The sequence below is a fragment of the Montipora capricornis genome, chromosome 4 (genome assembly GCF_036669925.1).
Source record: "Montipora capricornis isolate CH-2021 chromosome 4, ASM3666992v2, whole genome shotgun sequence".
NCBI classification, from domain to species: domain Eukaryota; kingdom Metazoa; phylum Cnidaria; class Anthozoa; order Scleractinia; family Acroporidae; genus Montipora; species Montipora capricornis.
This window is the reverse complement of record NC_090886.1, coordinates 34,936,458-34,956,457: the sequence shown is the minus strand read 5'-3', so window position 1 is coordinate 34,956,457 and position 20,000 is coordinate 34,936,458. Positions and strand designations below refer to the sequence as shown.

The window sequence follows — 20,000 nt, the reverse complement described above, 5'->3', positions numbered from 1 at the left end:
AACGCCCCAGGTTCCTGCTTCTGGGGAGCAGGGGTGGTACAGTGGTGTCCGGTTTTCCCCTCTCATCAAAAACCAACACAGCCAAATTCAAATTCGATCTGGAATGCACGGACACTGATATTGCACGTTGTCCGAGCTCCTGAGCGCTCTTAATTTAAGGTTTTCCGTGGGTAAACAAATTCCACTTCCATTTCCATTTCCATATGTCAACTCTCGTTATAGCGGACACCCTCGCGACCACGATTTGGTGTCCGTAATAACGAGAGTCCGTAATAGCGGGGTGCGTGAAAATTTTTACTTTAAGCCATATTTACAGAAGGGGGTCACAGGTGTGTTCATTTTCATTAACTCCAGTACTTTTTCAGACCCGTTTTCGCACGCAAAGAGCGTCAGAACTTTATTTACAAACAGAAGAACTTAACAGAACAGGAGTTACGTACCCTTTGTGTACAGTACTAATTACGTAAAAACAGTCATCGTATGTTGCAGCAATGTCCATCATCGTTTTGGTTTCCTACTGTACGGAAGTACAGTAACCTACATTTCTAAAAAAAATTATTTTCAAGGAAAAACCTGAACATCAGCTAGTGATTGCATCAGCTATCACATTGCCTTGAAATATCGTTCCAATCGGCTCTGTGTACTTCTCCTTTGAATTGCAACTTCCCCCACTTTGTCCCCAAGGAGACTAAATTCATTAGCAACTTAAACTCCCCTCTATGAATAAAAAAAGCAGAAAAAATAGACTTGATATGTGTGCAAATTTTCCAAGATGCTGCTCGGTGTCCGCTATAACGAGAGAGAAAACAATAAAATTGTAACGTTGGGACCGAATAAAGTGTCCGTAAGTCCGTAATAGCGAGAGTCCGTAATAGCGGGAGTTTATTTCAGTCAAACGTCTGTAACTTTCGCCGGGGATTTAGCTGCTATCCGTAATAGCGGGAGTTGACTGTAGTCCGCCGCTCTTCTTTTTCTCTCGCCCCTCATTTTTTTTATCCTGTACTTTTTTTTTTTACTGCTCATTTTTTCCCGCCGCTCAATTTATTTCTTTCTTATTTGCCACCCACTTTTTTCGAACAGCCGTAAAAAAATCGTGAGCAGCGGGAAAAAAGGGGTGTCTTGAAAACAAAGGCCTTCAAGACCGTAAGACAGGCCACAAGTACCTAGGACTCGAAAACGAAGGAAGTAACCCAAAACCCTCAATTTGGCTAACCCTAAGCCTAACTAGGCCTAAAATAAGATTGGCCAAATTGTGGGTTGTTGGGTTACTTTCTTCGTTTTCGAGTCTCATGGGTCTCAGAGTGAACAGGAAAAAAAGTGGGCAGCGAAAAAAAAAAAAAAGGAAAAAAATTAGAGTGAGCGGCAGAAAAACTAGGAATGGCGGACAAAATCAAGATTTAAAAAAGAGAGAAGTGATACTCGTCTGTTACAAAAAAAGAGAGAAGAAATAGATATCCCTTTAAAAGCACCGTACTTTCGCTTCTTGACTATGGTAACTATAATGTGTAATTTACCAGTCTGCAATCGAAAGATATTAGGATAAGGTTGCAGGTCGACTAATTATTGACATTGTTAGCCGTCCTTTTTTCGGTTATAGATCCGGAAAAACAATATCAACACTGTCAGCGCAAAGCAGACCTCTATAGAACTCAGAGGCTACAAAATGACAGATGTTAATGATTATGGCGTGAAGCTTTCTGCCGTTTGTGATGGTTTGATGTAAATTGTCGAATATTGTTCGTGAATTGTCTACACCTGCTGGTACGCCATTGTCTGCATCCCTTGCCAAATTTATCGCGTGTTACTCGCTCATTTTATTTGCAGATGAGAGGATATTAGCAGTGTAATTAGCAATATGACGGAACTTTCAATGGTCAGCCTATTATGGAAATTTCCTGTTTACAGCGAAGAGCGATGTATGTTTAATCGTGAAGTCCCTACTTGCTAGCTGCGTGCCAGATGTCAAGTTCTTCGAGTCGAGCTGAAACGAAACGCTGGTTAAGCTTTGCGTGTATGACTCGTAGGATCCTTACTGAATATGTCCCGAGTCATTTAAAGGGATCTTAATTTTTGCGCTAAAATCGTTCCTATCTTCACTGAAGCCATCTTGTTGCACCGTCTGAACTGAATCATCCTGCTTAGGAGTCGGGAGACGTCAAAACAAAAACACACTTGAAACCGATAAATGACATCCAACAATCGAGAAAGCACTGCATAGAGTTCAGTTGAAAGGATGAGTTAGAAAGGCGAGACTGGAACTTGCGAAATCCGGCGAACATGGAGGCGCTCGATTTGTTTTACAGATTTGTGTCTGTAGCTCGACCGCGGCAGCGCCGCTATCGGCTCTGCTCACATCCTGCGATGGGTGTTAACCGAAGCATGGATAGCATTTTGGATGATATAGAAGGTTGCTCCAAGCGAAGATCTTCGTACTCCAATTTCGAGGTGGGAACATAAATAAGTCTATACTTTGTTGCACTATCCATCGCCAACTTAAGCTTTTGTTTTCGTATAGTGTCATTGAAGCGTTCATCAGTACCCTAAGTGTCTGACTCAGTGTTATATAGCTGTGGCAGAGCTTGTCTAGTCAGCGCTAAGATGTTATATACCAGCTATTTGAATTCAGTATTATTTAAAAGATAATAATTGGTTTGATCTCAAATTGAAAATGTTGGGACCACAGTAGTTTGCATCCTTTGAAGTATTTTAGTAGTTTCGAAAATTTAGTCGGGGTACAGTGATACTCTTTATTGGCTCATTGCTTTCAAGTATTACTTCCAAAATAATTTTGAATAGATGTCATGCGGAAAAAATAAAAAAAAATGGAAGAAAATGGTCCATCGACAGAAAATAGGAAAGACTGTAACGGATATCAAGAAGCTGGCCGAATGCCATCATCCGCAATACAATTTACTAATGAAGAATCTTTTCGCATCGATCAGTTTCCAAATTTTATTATAATATTATTATAGCAACAAAGCGAGAGCTGTTTTCCGGTTGCTTAGTGGTTATATTTTAAGGTACAATGCGCGTGTGCACGGTTTAAGACATCGTTCATGCACTTATCTTGTTACTATATTTAGCGTGCAAGTTTTTTTTATTAATCCGCTTAGAAATCACTCTAAATGTCAGAACGACGATGAAAAATTCTGAAATTATCAGGTTTGCATCTAGATAAGGTTTCTAAAGCGAAAAAATAATAAATTCGGCTCTTTCACCATTGACCTTGAAATAGGATGTCTGAAAATACAATGCACTCATAGCAAAGCTTTCGAAATAGAAGAATGAGTCATCTTCGAAATATTTAAGGGAGAGAGGGTCTATTAAATTTGCTTACTACACCTGTCTGGAGTTTTCTATTTTGATGACGAGACACCTAGTGACACAATCAACTTTTTCCTACATCTTAAAACCGACGAACTGCCGCATTTTGCCCACGCAATATCTGAACGAAAACTAATTTCTGCCCATGTTTTGTATCCGAGAATAGTGTAAACGCTCCGTTTAAATACCATAACGTTCTCATTTCTGACTGTGGTTCAGTTCTTTAAAATATATCAATGAACGACAGCTTTCGGGAGATTTGTCAGTCTAACTTCTTATCACCCGTCTCGTCCATAACTACACCATAGTTAGCAGAGCTAAAACTATGATTACACAGATACAAGAAGTGTCTGCATCATTTATTTATATCGATTACGATATTTTTTCTCGGAAGTGAACATTCTCTTTATGATTTCCTGCCTTCCGTTAACAAACAAAGAGATTTTGGAGATGTCAAAGGTTTTCAGAATTTGTTAGAAATTATCAATCACAAGAGTCCATCACAAAGTAGTAGGATTTACCCAAACTGAGGTGGTTTTCACGTTACGTCATTGCCGCCATGTTGGTGGACGAAAACAAAAGATCTCTCATTAGCTTCTTTAATATCTGTGTCTCTAGATTTTGCTTGCAAACCACCTATTGGCATAGTCCCAAGTGTCTATTTTTAACCACGTTTTGCGCGAAAATAGACAATCGGGTGTTTTCGCTCATGTGACCAGCAGCCATATTTGCATACTAACACAAAAGGAAGAATTTTCATAAGAATAGATTTCAATTGCCAAAAGAATATTTCGCTCCTCCAACATGGCCGCCGTAACGTCATTTGAAAATGCTCTATAGACCACCAAATTGGCTAACTCAATGTTGTACCCAATTAAACCCCTTTGGGAATAAAACGTTTTTTTTTTCTCCAGATATTCCCATATCATTTGAATGTGAATGTTAAATTGTAATGCAAATACAGTACACAAAGATTCGTAACTCCAAGAGACTTGAACTAGGTGTAACGTTTGGCCTATTGTTTATTTTCCCGGAAAAGTTGGAATTAAAAATAGACACTTTTCTGACGCTGATGGGGACTGAGTAATGGAGTTTTGTCAATCAAGCATAATGTTGGCACGTCTTTTTAGACCTCAATGCGATGTGTTGTCCAGGTTTTCCGCGGCTCTCAATTTCACAAGCCTGAAGCCGTCACCACATTCCTTGCATCTTGCAAAATACAATATTCTTAGCTCCTATGGAACTCCTTGATTGCACATTATAAGACGGCTTTTTGGTGCCAAAGCAATAGAAAATGTGGCTCACGTTTTGCATAATAATGACGTCAAATTCCCACAGCCTTTTTCGTTATTGTTTTCTCCACCAAGATGACCGTCACGTCAAGTGAGGTCATGTGCAATCAAAGAATGGAGAATACCGGCTAGACTTTCATATACCCGGACTAAAGTGGCGGAGGACAAAAAAATCATTGCTATTCCGGTTAGGCCTTGATAATTAGGTATTGTCATGTTTGCTTTGTTTTTTTCTTTTATGGACATTAATTATTTCGGATCCCATCCAAGTACTACCTCCACCCGAATGGGCTTAACTTCAGTGGAAACTTGCATCAAATAACCTTATTGGTTATGTGAGTGCTAACGCGACTAGGCAACAACATGAATCGTGAAAGAGAGCCTGTGATGTCCGTGAGTCAACACCCGCTTAGTAACCGCACTCTTTAGGGACTCGTCACCGTTCATCAAAAAAGTTAAAAGAAGATTCGGAAAAAAACCTTTAACAACTAAACACAAAAAAGAAATTAAGTAAATTATACAATGATAATGATAATGATAATAAATTAAAGATTACATTTCTTCGTCAGGGGGACTTTGCGGTGGTCTCCCATCTAAGTGCTTACTCCACCCGAATGGGCTTTCGTTTAGTGGATACCATTGCATCAATTTATACGTAATCGGTTATGTAATGGGCTCGATTGACCAGTCGTTTTCTGCGCCCTCGTTCCTCCGTGCACACCACGGCAGCACCACGTCACTGGTCCAGCCAATTGTATTTTCCACCAATCAGAGAATCGCCTGCCTTCCAAGTACAAAACACAACAGGCTGAATATAAAATACAATTGCGACGGGTGGACGTCACGGGCAAACGTCACGGACCAGAGATCCAGTCGTTCGCATTCCCAAAACAGTTGGAAATAGAGCCTAGTTATGTCAATGCTAACGCGAAAACGACAGCATCATTGGACAACAAAATAAATCGTGAGAAAAAAAAAAGTAGAAACGGGGTAATCTGGCCTGACAGGCTTTGTGTGTCAACACCTGCTTAGTAACGGCACTGTTTGGGAACTCAATCGCTCAGTTTATGAAAAACATGAAAAGAAGATTACAGAAAAGCCTGTAACAACCAAAAAAAAAAAAAAAGAAATCAAAGAGAAAAAAAGATGAGATGTCTTCGTTAGGAAGATTTCCCAATGGTCTACCATCCAGGTACCAACCCTATCGGATAGAGCTTACGTAAGTGAAAACATCAAATGTTTTGTAATCGGAACACAAAAGCGACAACAATATTGGATAATACAAGAAACAGTAAAATGAAATTAAATTTGCAAAAATAATTACCAGCAGGAGGCTATGGGCTCGTGTTATCAGTCACTGCACTACCCACATGTACGCAATTCGTGCCTAGTTTTAATAAGTCATGTAACACAGCATGCTCGTTTTAGCGGTTGGTGGCCATTTCATCAATATCTATATTAAAAAACAAAACATTACATGGCCGCTTGGGGACACGAATTTTATCATCTCGTGCTGATAACATCTCTAGGATAAAATTCGTATCCCCGGGCGGCCATGTAATATCCTCTACTTATGAAAAAAAAAGTTAAAAACGAAGAGGTAGTTCAATGATGAAAGCGCTCGCCTCTCACCAATGAGTTCCAATTTGGATTCCAAAACTCAAACTCTGCTCCGAGAGAGTTTTTGCTCTGGAAACGCGTAATTCTTCCCTTTCATATAAAAACCAGCAATTTTTGTGATCTACTTAATACCAGAGCGCTTGAGTGAGGCTTGGCCAGCCTGACGTAGCCTTCTGCCGTTAGACGTCATTCTACGTCGTTATATCGGACTTTTTATCCCCACTGTGTGTGACATTCAATACGACTTGAGTAATGAGCGTTTTGTAATCACAAAAAAGATTTTCTTGACTGTCACTCACTCGCTAACCTGGTGGTGCACATGCGTGGATCGTGGGAGACTTCATCACGCGGCTTGATCATTCAAACTTTCTTCTCAATCGTCTTCCCACCTCAGAAATGACCGTATCTTGGTGAAGACGTTGCAATTGGAAAAGATCAATTTATTTAATTACGGTATTAGGGCATAGCGTAAATACATTTTAGGTATTTATATTATGCATAACAAGTGCTGTTTTGTGCGTCGAAGTATACGAAAAATTATGGTCTTTTACAACTCGGAATTTTCTCTGAAATCGAATGTCTTTTTTCAGGCTTCTTAGATTCGCTTTTCCTAAGATTCCAACTTCGAGTTCGTCGATTCTCACTTAGTCTTATGCTTTCACTTTGCCACTAAAATGCCCCATTTTAATTTAAGTTAATGCTCTATCTTCCCTACTAAAATGCTTGGTTTCCCCCTAGAAAGTTACCAAAATTCTCAGTATACGTACATGTAGGCTGATGAGGCTGTCAGTGAAATTTGAATGTTATTAATTTCAACATTATTAAAACAAATGAATGCTCAGCGTCACAAAAAGGTATATGTATAATACAAATGTAATATGGTAAGTTAACAATATATGGTACTTAATAGTTAAGTGAGGGAAAGTTAGTCTTTGTTGTTGTATTGCAACATAAGTGATGTTTGGATGTGATCTTCTAAGGATTGTTCTTGTTGGTTTTGTCGTAAAACTTTCATTTTCTCTGAAAACGAAAATTTGGGAGGGGGGGGGGGGGGAGGATGCCACGAAAATACTCGAATAGTGCTTAATGCTTTTGCCTCACTAAAATACTCGAAAAAATGCCAGTGTACAAGAGTCTATTCTCACTCCACACAAATATCAAGATGGCTACAACACACACTCACAATTTCCCTATCACACGTATGAGCCTAACATTTACGTCGTCACGTACAATCGATTTTAAAAGACATACATGACACAGTCAAAACACACGAAATCCCAAGTGTTTAAAAGGACTACACGTGATTCAAGTAATCATAACCGCAGTGTAAAGTAGTGTAAGTGTTTTTAGCAAAAAACTGACTCATCAATTAATTCAAATTGGTTAGGCCCTCAAGCAGACAGACAACAAAAGGGTCAACATCTCCTAATATTCCGTTAATGGGCAGTTTCTTGTGAAACAATAGCGAACCAATTAGGCCCAATCCCTCCTAACGAGGCGAACGTCACGCACACTCGCCTTTTCATGTCATTAGCATTTGAACTTGGGTCCATTGTGCCGTTTTGCACGTTTTTTCCTTCAATTTCCAGTTGAATTTCCTCAAGAATACGTAGACGTAATTGGGTTTATTTAAGGACTATTTAAGAAGGCTTTTAACGAACTATTGCATGACGTATGGTCCATTATACATAAGTAAAATACCATTTTCCTTTTTTGCTATAACTGCCAAAATCCTATCGTTCTTATTGGTAGAAATTTATGTTCTTCAAGATTTTTGCCAAAAAGGTAATTATTTTGCGCGTTTATCCACTTGAGTTTCAAACTCATTTGACGCCAGTGGACCCGACAAAAACTGTTGTCAATTTTCTAATTCCTAATCAGGCAAATATATGCGTAGCAAATGATATATTTAAGTCTTACCGTTTTCTGTGCATCTTAATTTTTATGCACGAAGGAAAAATATCGAGGTTTTAATTGATCTTTTTCATCGGCGCTTATCTGTATTAAATCGAAGACTCGAGGTACTGGAATACTGTTTTGACATGTGCTTGAAAGAATTGTTTCATCCCAGGATCATTTGAGGAGCTGAGGTTCCAACGAAACTGGAAGGTGAATAATTTTTGAAGCGTCCGCTTCATTGGTGTGCTGAAAAAAATTAGTTTGATTTTGACGAATTTTGCCGAAGTTCTTTTGTCCAAAGGATTGCGTTTGAAATTCGTTTGCTCCAGTCCCGAGCAGTGAGGCTCGCACGGAAGTCGGCAATTGCCAGTTTGTTTGCCTATTGTAATCGGCGTTTGGACACAGGAACAGATTTTCAGTTCATTGTTATCCACTGCAATTAGCGGTAACAGTTTTTTTAATCCCTTACACAAATCTATAAACTGAACAGAAAATCGTCAAATTGCTTTTAAAATGGCAGTTTAGAGATTTACAATGACAGTGCAGTTCAGTTCAGTTGAAATTTGGCGTCCGCGTCCAGCACATCAAATGGGAGCAAAAAATGATTAAACTATTAAAAGGCATTTACTAAAACCAGGAAATCGGAACACCGGAACACCCCGGAACACCGGAACACTCCGGAACATCCTGGCAGTAACCCAAAAGGCCTAGCTAGGCCTTAAGTTGGTTTTTAGGACTAGGGTTAGCCAAATTGAGGGTTTTTGGGTTACTTCCAGGGTGTTCCGGATCTTTCCGGTGTTCGTGGGTTTAGTACATGCCGTTTTAGGAGAGCAGAAGGAGGACGTTGGTTGCGGAGAGCTGACTTGCTTGTCACGTGCCTGGGGCCCAGTTTTAACTTGACCTTCGGTTGGATTCCCGCAAAGGAGTTTACGGACTAAGGAAGACAAGTATTGTTTTCCGAGGGGAAATGGCTCTTTTTGTGGCCAACCGTCGTTGTAAGCTGCTTACTAATTGTATGTTATTTGCTTTCTACCTGCAAACATAAGCTTCGGGCAATTAAACGACTCCAAACGCTGAAGATGTCGTCAAATGGATTAGCAGTTTCGAAGGTCCTCGAACAGATACAAATGGTTCAAGGGATGATCGATATAAACGCTTCGAGCTTAAATAGCCTGCGTACTCAATTCTCAACGAACAGCGACTTAATCCAACAGGAGATTCGGACTCTGGAGGTAAGCTTGAATTATATCTTGTTAAGTAAGCATTTCCAACACTTAAGCTGAAGTTCTCGTTGAGCTAGTAAGTCTTGAAATGTTCAGCGGTCGAGCGACTGATTTTCCGAATATTTATAAATATTGATGCCCGATTAATTTAAAACGTAACAAAACGCGAGTACTTTCGAAACTACTTCCTTCACTTTCTTTAGTAAACTTGTGTAAGATCGCTTTTCGGTTTTTTTCGCTTTATTTTTTTAAGTGGTGCATGTCATGTTTTACGTTCAATGCGATGTGACACGAACCATTTTAATTTGTAATAGTGATCGTACGCGGTCGCACTGTTGTTTACGTTATCAGCTAGAAGATCGATACATGTAAATTTGGAAATAACTCTTTCTCCTCGTAAATTTGTCCGAAAACCGCCTAAAGTTTGCGTTTAAAAGGAAAAGAAACATATCTCAACAAAATGACAGAGATTTCATTTCTCGTGCTCATTTTCGATTATTAGTTAAAAGCTGTTGTGCCGTTGCATTCAATATCGTAACCGCGAACAATTTTCTTCAGACAATCATCGATCTCGAAGTAACATTTCAACCTTCAATCTGTACGTTTGATAAGAGTTGTGGGTTATGTCAAATATAATTCCAGTGCACCGAATTCTTCTATTTGCTTTATTACTCAGGGAAAATTGGTTAAGCTGTTTTCAAGGCAGCTGGTAACCAAGCAGAAATGTACAGAAGATTGGAACCATTGTGAAAAACTGCGTTATTATCCGAAACTAGAACAATGGCTGCAAGTAGTGGGAATCAATGAAGAAGCAATCAAGGTAAAAAAGCAAAATAAAATATACAGTAATATATTTCTTAATTCACTAGACCCTCAACATTTGATGAATTTGTGATTGTCCAATTTAAAGGTTTTTTTCCCTTGGTGGGTGTCATAAGACAATCACATGTCAACCCCTTGAAAAGTCCCTGTTTGCACCCGACTCTTCTTGAACCACTGGTTTCAATGGTGAAGGTAGTGAGGGTATTTAGTTTAACATGTTAGACATTCGACCAAGGTTCTGCTCCGCAGGGCATCATGTTACATGTATTTCCTTGTACAAAAGACTTCCTCTCCCAGCAGTTAATTCATTAAAATTCTCACTTATTTCTACAAGATTAGCCACTAAGCCTCTGAGCTTAGCTTGAATAAATTTCAATTAACCTGATTTAAAAATTACCTGTAATATATATGATTTATAATATATAAATTATAGTACATGTATGTAATATAAATTATATTATGTATTATATACTCAGCAGAATATTGCTTTTGTGATTGGTTAATGGCAAATGCATAAATAGGTTATAGAGTGCAGACGCGGTTATAGAACAATGCAATACAGAAGTCGCTATGGAAACTCAACAATTTAGTATTTTTGTTCAGTATATAATGTATACAGCCTACTGCTCATGCCATTATGAAATTTTCAAAACATCCCATGTGCCCCTAAATCATAAAATGTATGAGTTTGCGTTCAAACAATTTCTTATACTTATATTTCATGGATGGTATTGGGCTAGGGGCTGTACCGTCACATACTGTAGATTCACACGGATATGTGACTGATGGTTTTGGAATGGCCAGTTTGCCGGTGGTGTCTCTCAAAGAATAGTTGGCTATATATTGTCACGGTCAGAGAACAGTGCTCAACAGTGTCACGGTCAGAGAACAGTGCTCTCAAACAGTGTCACGGTCAGAGAACAGTGCTCTCAAACAATTTCTTATACTTATATTTCATGGATGGTATTGGGCTAGGGGCTGTACCGTCACATACTGTAGATTCACACGGATATGTGACTGATGGTTTTGGAATGGCCAGTTTGCCGGTGGTGTCTCTCAAAGAATAGTTGGCTATATATTGTCACGGTCAGAGAACAGTGCTCGCATTTACATGTAGTCTGGAGCAAGGTTATTTAATTATTTGTAGACCATGACAGCTTTATGGAATTTGTGTTGGAAACAACATTGGCATCAGCGCCATAGCTAGAGAAGGTTAGGACCCTCGTCAGTTGATTTTGTAACTTTTGAAGCTTAGTAGCAAGAGTTTGGTTACAATTGCCCCAAACAACTGCTGGAGCTGCTGCTACTAAAATTCTCCTATTTTTGAAGTAAAGTGACTATCCCTTAGTGTTTATTTTGTGCTTTGTGTTCTGTTTGTTTGTTTGTGTGTATGTGTGTATGCCGACCTAAATTTGTATTAAATAAATACATATGTACGAAACTGGCAACCTATCTTTTTAACTTTGTAGTTATTCTAGTTATCCAGCCCTTTCTCTTTTTTAATTCATCAGATGTAATTATATCCTGTTTAATGGTTCGGGAAATAAAGGTTTTCTTGTTTATTTTGGAGCAGTAGTTGAAGTGTGGCTGTTCCAGGGGGTTAAAGATAGTAATCAAAGTTTAAGGGAGGACAAGATGTCGTAGGGTTTTATGAACAGATATTTACAGGGCCTTCTCCAGAGGGACTACAGAGTCTGACCGTCTGATGATACGAATGCAACACCTTTCTTCAGTATTTTCAGACACTGGCAGTTTATGTGTCTGGTAGAGGTACATTTGTACTTCAACTTAGGACTGCCTTTGTCAAAGTCTGTTGTTCCCTTAATTGAGCAACACATCTGATTTGCCTTTACTGAATCGAATTTGGGAGAGATTTGTTCTATTTTTTTATCAACCTATTGTAAATATTTTTTGGCCTATTTCAATCCTGGACAGAATTTAGAAGAAAAATGCAATACTGTAGAAGACCTGTTGTCCCTTTCTGATGAGAAACTGAGGGCTGTGTTGGAGAACTATGCAGATGGAAGGGAAGAAAGTCGGAGATTGATAGCGGCACTGAAGCATCTCCAGGCTTACACAGGTAGATATCGCAAAAGACCTAGGGAAACCACAATCTACCACTTTTCAACCATTCTTAATTCCACCTTCAGTAAAAATGAAATTGTGGGCAAGCAAAGAGCACGTCTGCAGATCTAATCTTGTTAAGGAGTATCAGACAGGACGTGATGCTTCTCTGGTTTGGAAAATTTTAAATGTAATCTTTGAATTGCGACCTTTTAAGTTACTGCTACATTTAAAATTCTTCAAACTGGAGTAGCGTCAAACTAAGTCCCTGGTGTTGATGATGTCAGTGTTAAGGTCATTTGTGGACATGTGAAAACATGCGCAGCAGCTTAGGAGTCATCTGGACACGATAGCTGGTGCTTGTATAATTTTCCACAACACATGGAAAAAGGATGTCTAAAGAGAAAGATGAGCTTTTGGAATGATAAGAGATACATCATTATATGCAAGGGAAGGAGGTTGTTTAACCAGCAACCACAATAAAACTTAACAAAATGAAATATTGAATTTCAGGCGTTTATATGTTTTATGAAGAGAGGAATTAAAGTAAGATGTGGTCTAAACATACTTAAGTATAATATACAAATGCAAAATGCAGTACCAAAAAAAAAAGTTGTTTACCTTCCTATTTTACAGCTTTGATAATGTTAACCAAAATGATTAGTTTCTGTAAAAGAGAGACAAAATTGGTGAAAACTGGTACCAATCTGTAGTCATTCTTATTTAAAAATAAACAATGTCACAGCAAGAAAAGTCAACATACTCATTTCCTACTGTGGCTTTCAATCCTTGCTGTGGTGGAAAAGCACAATACACAGTTTCAAGAACACCAATTGAAAACGTCAAGGCAATTTGACTGAAATTCTGGGTGCTACATAATGCTGGCCATTTCTGTTTCTATTCTTTGGTCCTCTATGTTTCACCAAGTCTTCCTATTTTGTAACAGCAAACACTTTGATGACATTTGATTCAGTATTCCAATAAAAAATAGTTCTGGTCACAAAGAGAGTGTAAGTAAGAAGAAAATTGAGAATCAGTAGCCTGTCTTTTCCTTGATAATAAAAATTATGTCTCATTTTCTTCATGCTCTGTTTTGTTTTATGTTTTTGTTTTCGGATGAGACATTTTACGAAACTCTTTGAGATTAGAGACCAGATTCAACATTCATTACAGCGTTTACCAGTTATATGTGCCCCTTAACGACTTTTTTCACATTTTGAAACTACACAGTGCTGTAAATTTGGGTGGACATCAATCAGACAATTCCATGACAAATTTGACTGCTACCAAGTGAGCAGGACTGTTGTCATGGAAATATTTGAAAAATGAAAAAGGTTGTTGAGGGGTGCGTGTGACAGTGGTAACCGCTGTAACCCATTCACCCGTAAAGCGGTCACCATTGATGAGTAAACTCATCTGACATTAGACAGGATAAAATATGTAAGAATCACTCTCAGGAACAAATGGGTTAAACTTTAATTCTGGTATTTCACCAACTTTCTGTGTCGTAAAAGGTGGTGTTGGTTTCATCTGGTAAAAATTTTCTCGTAACTCACAATATTTTGTGCAACTGGCTAAAGTACGGTACATGTAATTTACAGAAGGAATTTTTTTTTTTTTCGCCCAATGCTTGTAATCCACTGCTTATGTCACGGAAATTGCCAGTTTTGAACCAGATACTGCCAAGGGAAAAATTGTTGGTTGTGTTCTGTCTGGTAGATTTTGGTTGTTATTTTTGGTTTGTCATTGTTTTGATGTTTATTAAATATATATTTTTATGAGATGAAGGCTGATAGTCACACATCATGAAGAAGATCCTTCCTTCTCTTTATTAAAATGCTTTTTGTCTTTTCAAAGAACGCCAAAAGCAAGGTCACAAAGATAGCACGTCCGACATATATTGGGATTCATGGGACACTGGAAAAACACGAGAGAAAACTGTGTCCACCTCCCTGTCAGAGCGATCTTCACGGTCCTCGTCTACCTTTGACAGTGACATTCCTTTGTCATCACCAAGCTCTGATGTTGATACTGAGGGATCCAGGCTGTCAACTTTGTCTGCTAGTGATACCGACACTTCCAGTCTCAGGCAGCACAGCCCTTTGCCATCACATTACATATTGCGTACTGAGAGCCTTTCTTCGCCTTTGAAGAGGAGCGTTTCTGATGAGGTCAATCTAGGTATGATACAACATTATTTGGGAATTGTTCCTGTGAGGACTGGGTATGGGGCATGGAGAATTATTACATGCAAGGCTGAGATGTGAGAATTGGTATTACTAAGTTGTTCTCAGAAAGATTGAAAGGGGCTAGGTCGTGTTCTTTCTTCTGGGTTTCTGATGGGATGCGGAAAAAAAAATTAAAGATTATGTGGGAATTTTTGGCCATATTATGCGTAAACATGCATTGATTATGATGAGTAGCACAATCATGATGTACATTTGTGTAACATGGTGAAATTTTACAAAATTTTTCATGCTGCCATAAAATTGGATGAAAAGGAACCTGACAAAATCAAATAGCCTCTTAAGCTGATATCTTAATGTAAAATGAAATTTTTTGTACTGATGGATCAAAAATAAGCAATTTTAAATTTACCCATGACCCCTTGCAGGCATGGTAATTTCCTCATTTTGCCTAGATTACCCTAAAAAATTTTGTTAAATAACCCGAAATATTCTCATTTTTAACTTTGACATTACAGAAATGTTAAGTTCAGAGTTGATTATATGCTTCGCTTGATTCGCAATTGAGAAATTCCGGCGAAATGTTCCACATGGATTGCAAAAAACAGGGCAAAATGGGCTGAAGTCCAGAAAAAACTGGTTTAACTGGATAAAAACAAGTCAAGGCCTGGTAGCAAAGCTTGCTCTGAGGGAACGTTTCGAAACGTAATGGCAGATCTGCAAGGAGAAACTTTTGGTTCTTTCACGCTCTAAATTCGCTTTGTCAACCTCTGAACGTCAAGAAGTGTTTCAGACTCACAAAGAGGTCTCGTTCTTTCACAATTTGAATTGTTTCTTTCTGAGCTTTGGCATGTAATTTGTACATGAGATGAGCATTCTGTTTTTCTTTGGGTTTTGTAATGTGAGCTCGGACATGCAAGATACAGAGGACATTTTGCGAAGCTGTGCTTTGGCTCTAAGGCAAATTGTAATGGCGGACAAAGTGTTTCAGACTGAGAAAAAATGCTCTGGCTTCTCGTGTGCTGAGAAATTTTCGGTAAAACTTTCTCCAAAGCAACTACCACAAATGAGCATTCTCGAACCATATTTTATTCTGCCTAACCACAAAACATCCGTGGGTTACAGACGCAAATTGCAAAACAGCACTGAAGATTTTAGGAGCGTGACGCTCAAGACTGTTGTGCTTTTCGGCCTCTTTTCTCCGTCATTGGTGAGAAATTAACCACATTTTTTTTATTTACTGGTTGCAACATTGTTTATGTGAAATATGTTGTCGATTTCGTTGTGAGGAATAAAGTACAAGCCGTCTGAAGAACCTTGTTGTGCTCGTCTTACTAGTTTGCGTGTTACGCGTGACGCGCCATTTTTTGTCCCCAAAGTGGACAACCGAATCCGTTTATTCTAAACTTAAGCGACCGATTTCGCTAATCTACACAGTAAATGTTACTTAATATGTAAGAAGCATATCTGCGAAATGTGAGTGGCTAGCACTTTTTACCAGCGGAGATATGGCCTGAAGTGTTCGTTCAAGATACTGGTTTCCCAAATGTACATCATGATTGTGCTACTCATCTATGCAGAAATTACACCGGATTATGCAAAAATTTAAACAGTTTATAGAACTGCTAATAATTCAAAGGCCGTCCAATGTATTTGCATGCTTATAGTAAATCAGGACATGAAACTCCAACCAATACACTGTTGCATTTGCTACTGAATTTTTTCCCCTTGCGATTAAGATATCTGGAGGTGTCCTGACCAGCTTTCACTGTTCAAGTAAAAGGGTTAGCAATTGGCATTTTGCCAAAACGTTTGCTAAAATAAATAAAGTAATAAAAAAATAGATTGTTTCTCATCATGAATTTTGTTTCAATTTGGAGATACATGTATGGAGCAAATTAAAATTGTAATCTGGTTGAACCATGATCCATTCCCTCAGTCATTCACCATTTTCAGCGCTACGGTTTTTTATACAATGTATATAAGTATTGCAGGCTCCTGTTTTGTACAACTTCATCACAATGATTGTCCCTAAATTTTCATATCTTGTTGCATCTATTTAAAAAAAATTTGAGCCTACCTGGTACTGTATGTTTTGAAAACAGTTTAACTAGAGTCCAGACTCATTGCCGAAAAAGGCGTGGAAACTGCTTACGAACTTTCATCTTGCGCACAAAATGGCGTGTTTTCTTCAATGTTCAGGAAAATATGCATTTCAAAATAGTCTATCTCTTTGGCTTTTATGTTTGTGCGAATGGTAAGCAGCTGCTTTATCACTAATATCAGGCATTTCTTCTGTTTTATGTGGAAAATATCGTTATTATGCGGAGGATGTGGATTTTACGGAATTATGCGGATCCACCTCACCGCATCCTGTCAGATGCCATGTTTCTTATATTGCATAACATTATCATGTATCCTGTAAGCACTAAGAAGAGGAAATGATTGCTTACAGAGGTCATTCAAAATTTTAAACACTGTTCATCAAAAGCCACAGCTGTTGGAAGTAAATCAGTGTTTGCCCTACTGTAACTGCTTTATTGTTTTAAGATTGATAGGGCCATTCACTGGGTAAATCTCTATCCCCTGGGAGAAATGGGGCGAAATAAAAATGTAAGGAGAAAATGCAACAAGAGTAAAGTTATGGACTTGTTAATTTTCTGACAGGAAACAAAATTACTATTGAACACGCAAGTGCAACTGTCGGGAAGAAGCGAGGAAGGGGCAAGCTTGAGCCTGTTATACCTGGCATGACAATACGGATTCCTAAGAGTGTCAGTGCAGACATCTGTCAATCGGACTCCGAGTCTGAACATAACGCAAGTAAGCTGGCTCAGAATAAACCTTTTACATTGGAAGCCCGGTTTTACGATGTCGCAAGGGACAGCAAACTCATTTTGTTAAATCAGGATATCATTGTAAACGAACTCCCGATTTAATGATATGACGGCGAGCCAAGTAAAAAAATCGTAAAATCAGGCTTCTACCGTAATACTGTAATTGATTTTGCCACAAGCAGTCAATAAAATCATTGAGTCTCCGCAACATTACATGTACAGCACTGTGGCTGCTGTTGACAGAAACGCTACTCTTGTGCCCTACAGGAAAACAAACATTGTGTAATTGCTACACGTACATGTGTGTCACTCTTTTACGGTATGTGATATCAGTTACATCGTTGTAACGGGTAGAAGTTGGTGCTTGGGTCACTAGATTTCCATCGTAAAGTTGGGAATATACATGTAGTTTAATCGAATATCGTTAAATTGGGATTCTGCTCCATACAATTTACTGTAACTTTTGACGGGATATAGAATGCTGATCGTTAAATTGGGAATATTGTTAAATGGAAGATTGTAAAAGCGGGGTTGCACTGCACTGTACTTCCAATAGTGGTGCAGTGGTTTCAATCCATTAGGTACTGACGAAAAGCACTCAGAGAAGCCAGTTATTAATTTTTTTCCTTAAATTGAAAAAATTACAGGCAGATTCTTTCAAATCTAAAATTGAAACTTGTTTGGACAGTGAATTTGCCTGAACATGATCATCAATAATAATTATTATTTTGCTTTTGAAATGGGGCATTTGGGTCAGACTATGGGAGCAGTTTATTTAAAATGACATGCCTACAGACACCCCTAGGAAAAGGGGCACTTTGTTGATCAATACATGGGTTACTTTACTCAAACCAGAGGCCATCGTGAAATTTTACTGACACCGGTGGCTGTGGTGGTTTTGCATTAATTTGTAGGTTTTATGTACTCCAGCCATATAATTTATGCACAAGCACATGAAAGCTGAAGATACCAGGCAAAACCCTTACTCTTTACAACATTTAATTTCATTGGTTTGATGTACGATACAGCTCTGTTGTGTCTAGGATTAGGGCCTATTGCTTCCATTGTAATACTGTAGCTTTCTCCTCATTATTTTGAAAATTGGGTGAGAGGCTAAAGGAACATTTGGCCAGAAACGTTACTCTGCACATTTAAAAAACCCCAACTATTTATTGGTTGTTTGAAGGTGGGATCATGTAGACAACGAAAATCCAATTTAAATGCTCATATTCTGTTTGCATGGGAGCACTTGCTGCATTCTATTGTACTGTATATATTCCCTTATTATATACTCAACAAAATATCTTGTTTCTGATTGGCCAATGGCAAATGCATAAATGGGTTATAGAGTGCAATCCAGGTTATAGAGTGCAATATGGAAGTTGCTATGGAAACACCGGGAAGTACCAAATTTGAACACCAAAGTGAAAAGAAGAAGGCTGACAGTCGGTTTGCTTTGTCAAACCAAAACATCGTTGAGCAACTTAAAGAAAATGCGAAAAACAAAAACACGTTGAAAGCTACACAGACCTGGTTGAATGTCTGGCAAACATGGGCGACTGAAAGAAAAATAAACCCAAAACTGGAAGAATACGAGCACAAACAAAGTAGCACATTTGAGTAATTTTGTTAGGGATCCTGCTTGTGCATTTCGTGATTTATGGTCACTCGTGATGTTTTGAAAACATCAAAACATCACTTGTGCCCATAAATCACAAAATGCACTCGCATTCATAGGATTTCCTATACTTATCAGAGGATTTCTGATTTGTCAATGATGAATGCATAAATAGATTATAGAGTGCAAAAAGAGATTATAAAATGCAACACGGAAGTTGCTATGGAAACAGAGCGATGGAGTGATTTTGTAGAGAATGTTATTAGTAAAGAATTGTATGAACTTGCTTGTGCATTTTGTGATTTATGGTCACTCCTGAGAACTTTCAAAACATCATGTGCCCATAAATCACGAAATGCACTCGCGTTCATGTGACTTCCTAAAATTAATAATAGTAATGGATTTTTATAGCTTTATCTACAAAATTGAAGCCTTGAGAACGTTTTAAAATTGCTTTGTATGCCTGTCACACCATAGGTTCTTCACCTCCATCAAGGATAACACACTTTGGTATGCAGCATAGAATAAATCACAGGTATTCATTTAAAATCTATTTGCTTTGATGTAGCTTGAACATGTAATAACAGCCATTTCAATAGGGCTCAGTGTAATGTGCATGTAATGTTCATACTAACTTGTGTTTTACAGTAGAAAGTATTTCCTAAGGCTGGAAACAATAACATACCTGAAGTGGCTCCCATTGACAAGTTAAATCCTCTGGTGTTAAACCGAGAAAAAATAAAAATATCTTACAGTAAGTCTCGCCCTCTGGACTGAAAGGATTACCGTAAACACTGGTGTATAAGCCGCACTTGCTCGTAGTGGATCAGTTACTATGGAAGTGACCTGCAAGCGGCGACACTGTCAACAGTTCTGCAGTGGAATGGAGATTCTTTGCTTGCTCACCTTTAGCTGTTCAAGAAAGGCCGAGTCTTAAATAGCGAAAACAGCTCCTTTAGTAGCCATCAAACTTTCAAAAGCAATTCTCCATTTTTTTTAAATACTGTACTTCTAGAAAGACGAGCCTTTGTTTAAGAAGTTACGATTATTATTTTTCGGTTTTCTTTGGAGAGCATGATTATTGCTAAACCTTTCTCCAGATGATCTTGTGGATA

At 38.4% G+C, this 20,000-nt stretch overlaps 1 protein-coding gene across 2 annotated transcripts in view; it reads left to right on the top strand.

Annotated features, from left to right (window-relative positions):
• The first annotated feature begins 1,901 nt into the window (after positions 1-1,901).
• The window catches only part of LOC138046330 (kinase suppressor of Ras 1-like), a 39,918-nt gene continuing 21,819 nt past the window's right edge, over positions 1,902-20,000 (top strand). The window contains exons 1-7 of one of the 2 annotated variants that reach the window (XM_068892995.1): positions 1,902-2,445; positions 9,182-9,367; positions 10,035-10,178; positions 12,116-12,260; positions 14,102-14,425; positions 17,098-17,253; positions 19,363-19,420. In XM_068892995.1, coding sequence (XP_068749096.1) covers positions 2,278-2,445; positions 9,182-9,367; positions 10,035-10,178; positions 12,116-12,260; positions 14,102-14,425; positions 17,098-17,253; positions 19,363-19,420 — 1,181 coding nt within the window. In that variant the 5' untranslated portion in view covers positions 1,902-2,277. The remainder of the gene's footprint in view (positions 2,446-9,181; positions 9,368-10,034; positions 10,179-12,115; positions 12,261-14,101; positions 14,426-17,097; positions 17,254-19,362; positions 19,421-20,000) is intronic. The other variant, XM_068892994.1, reaches the window with a different exon arrangement.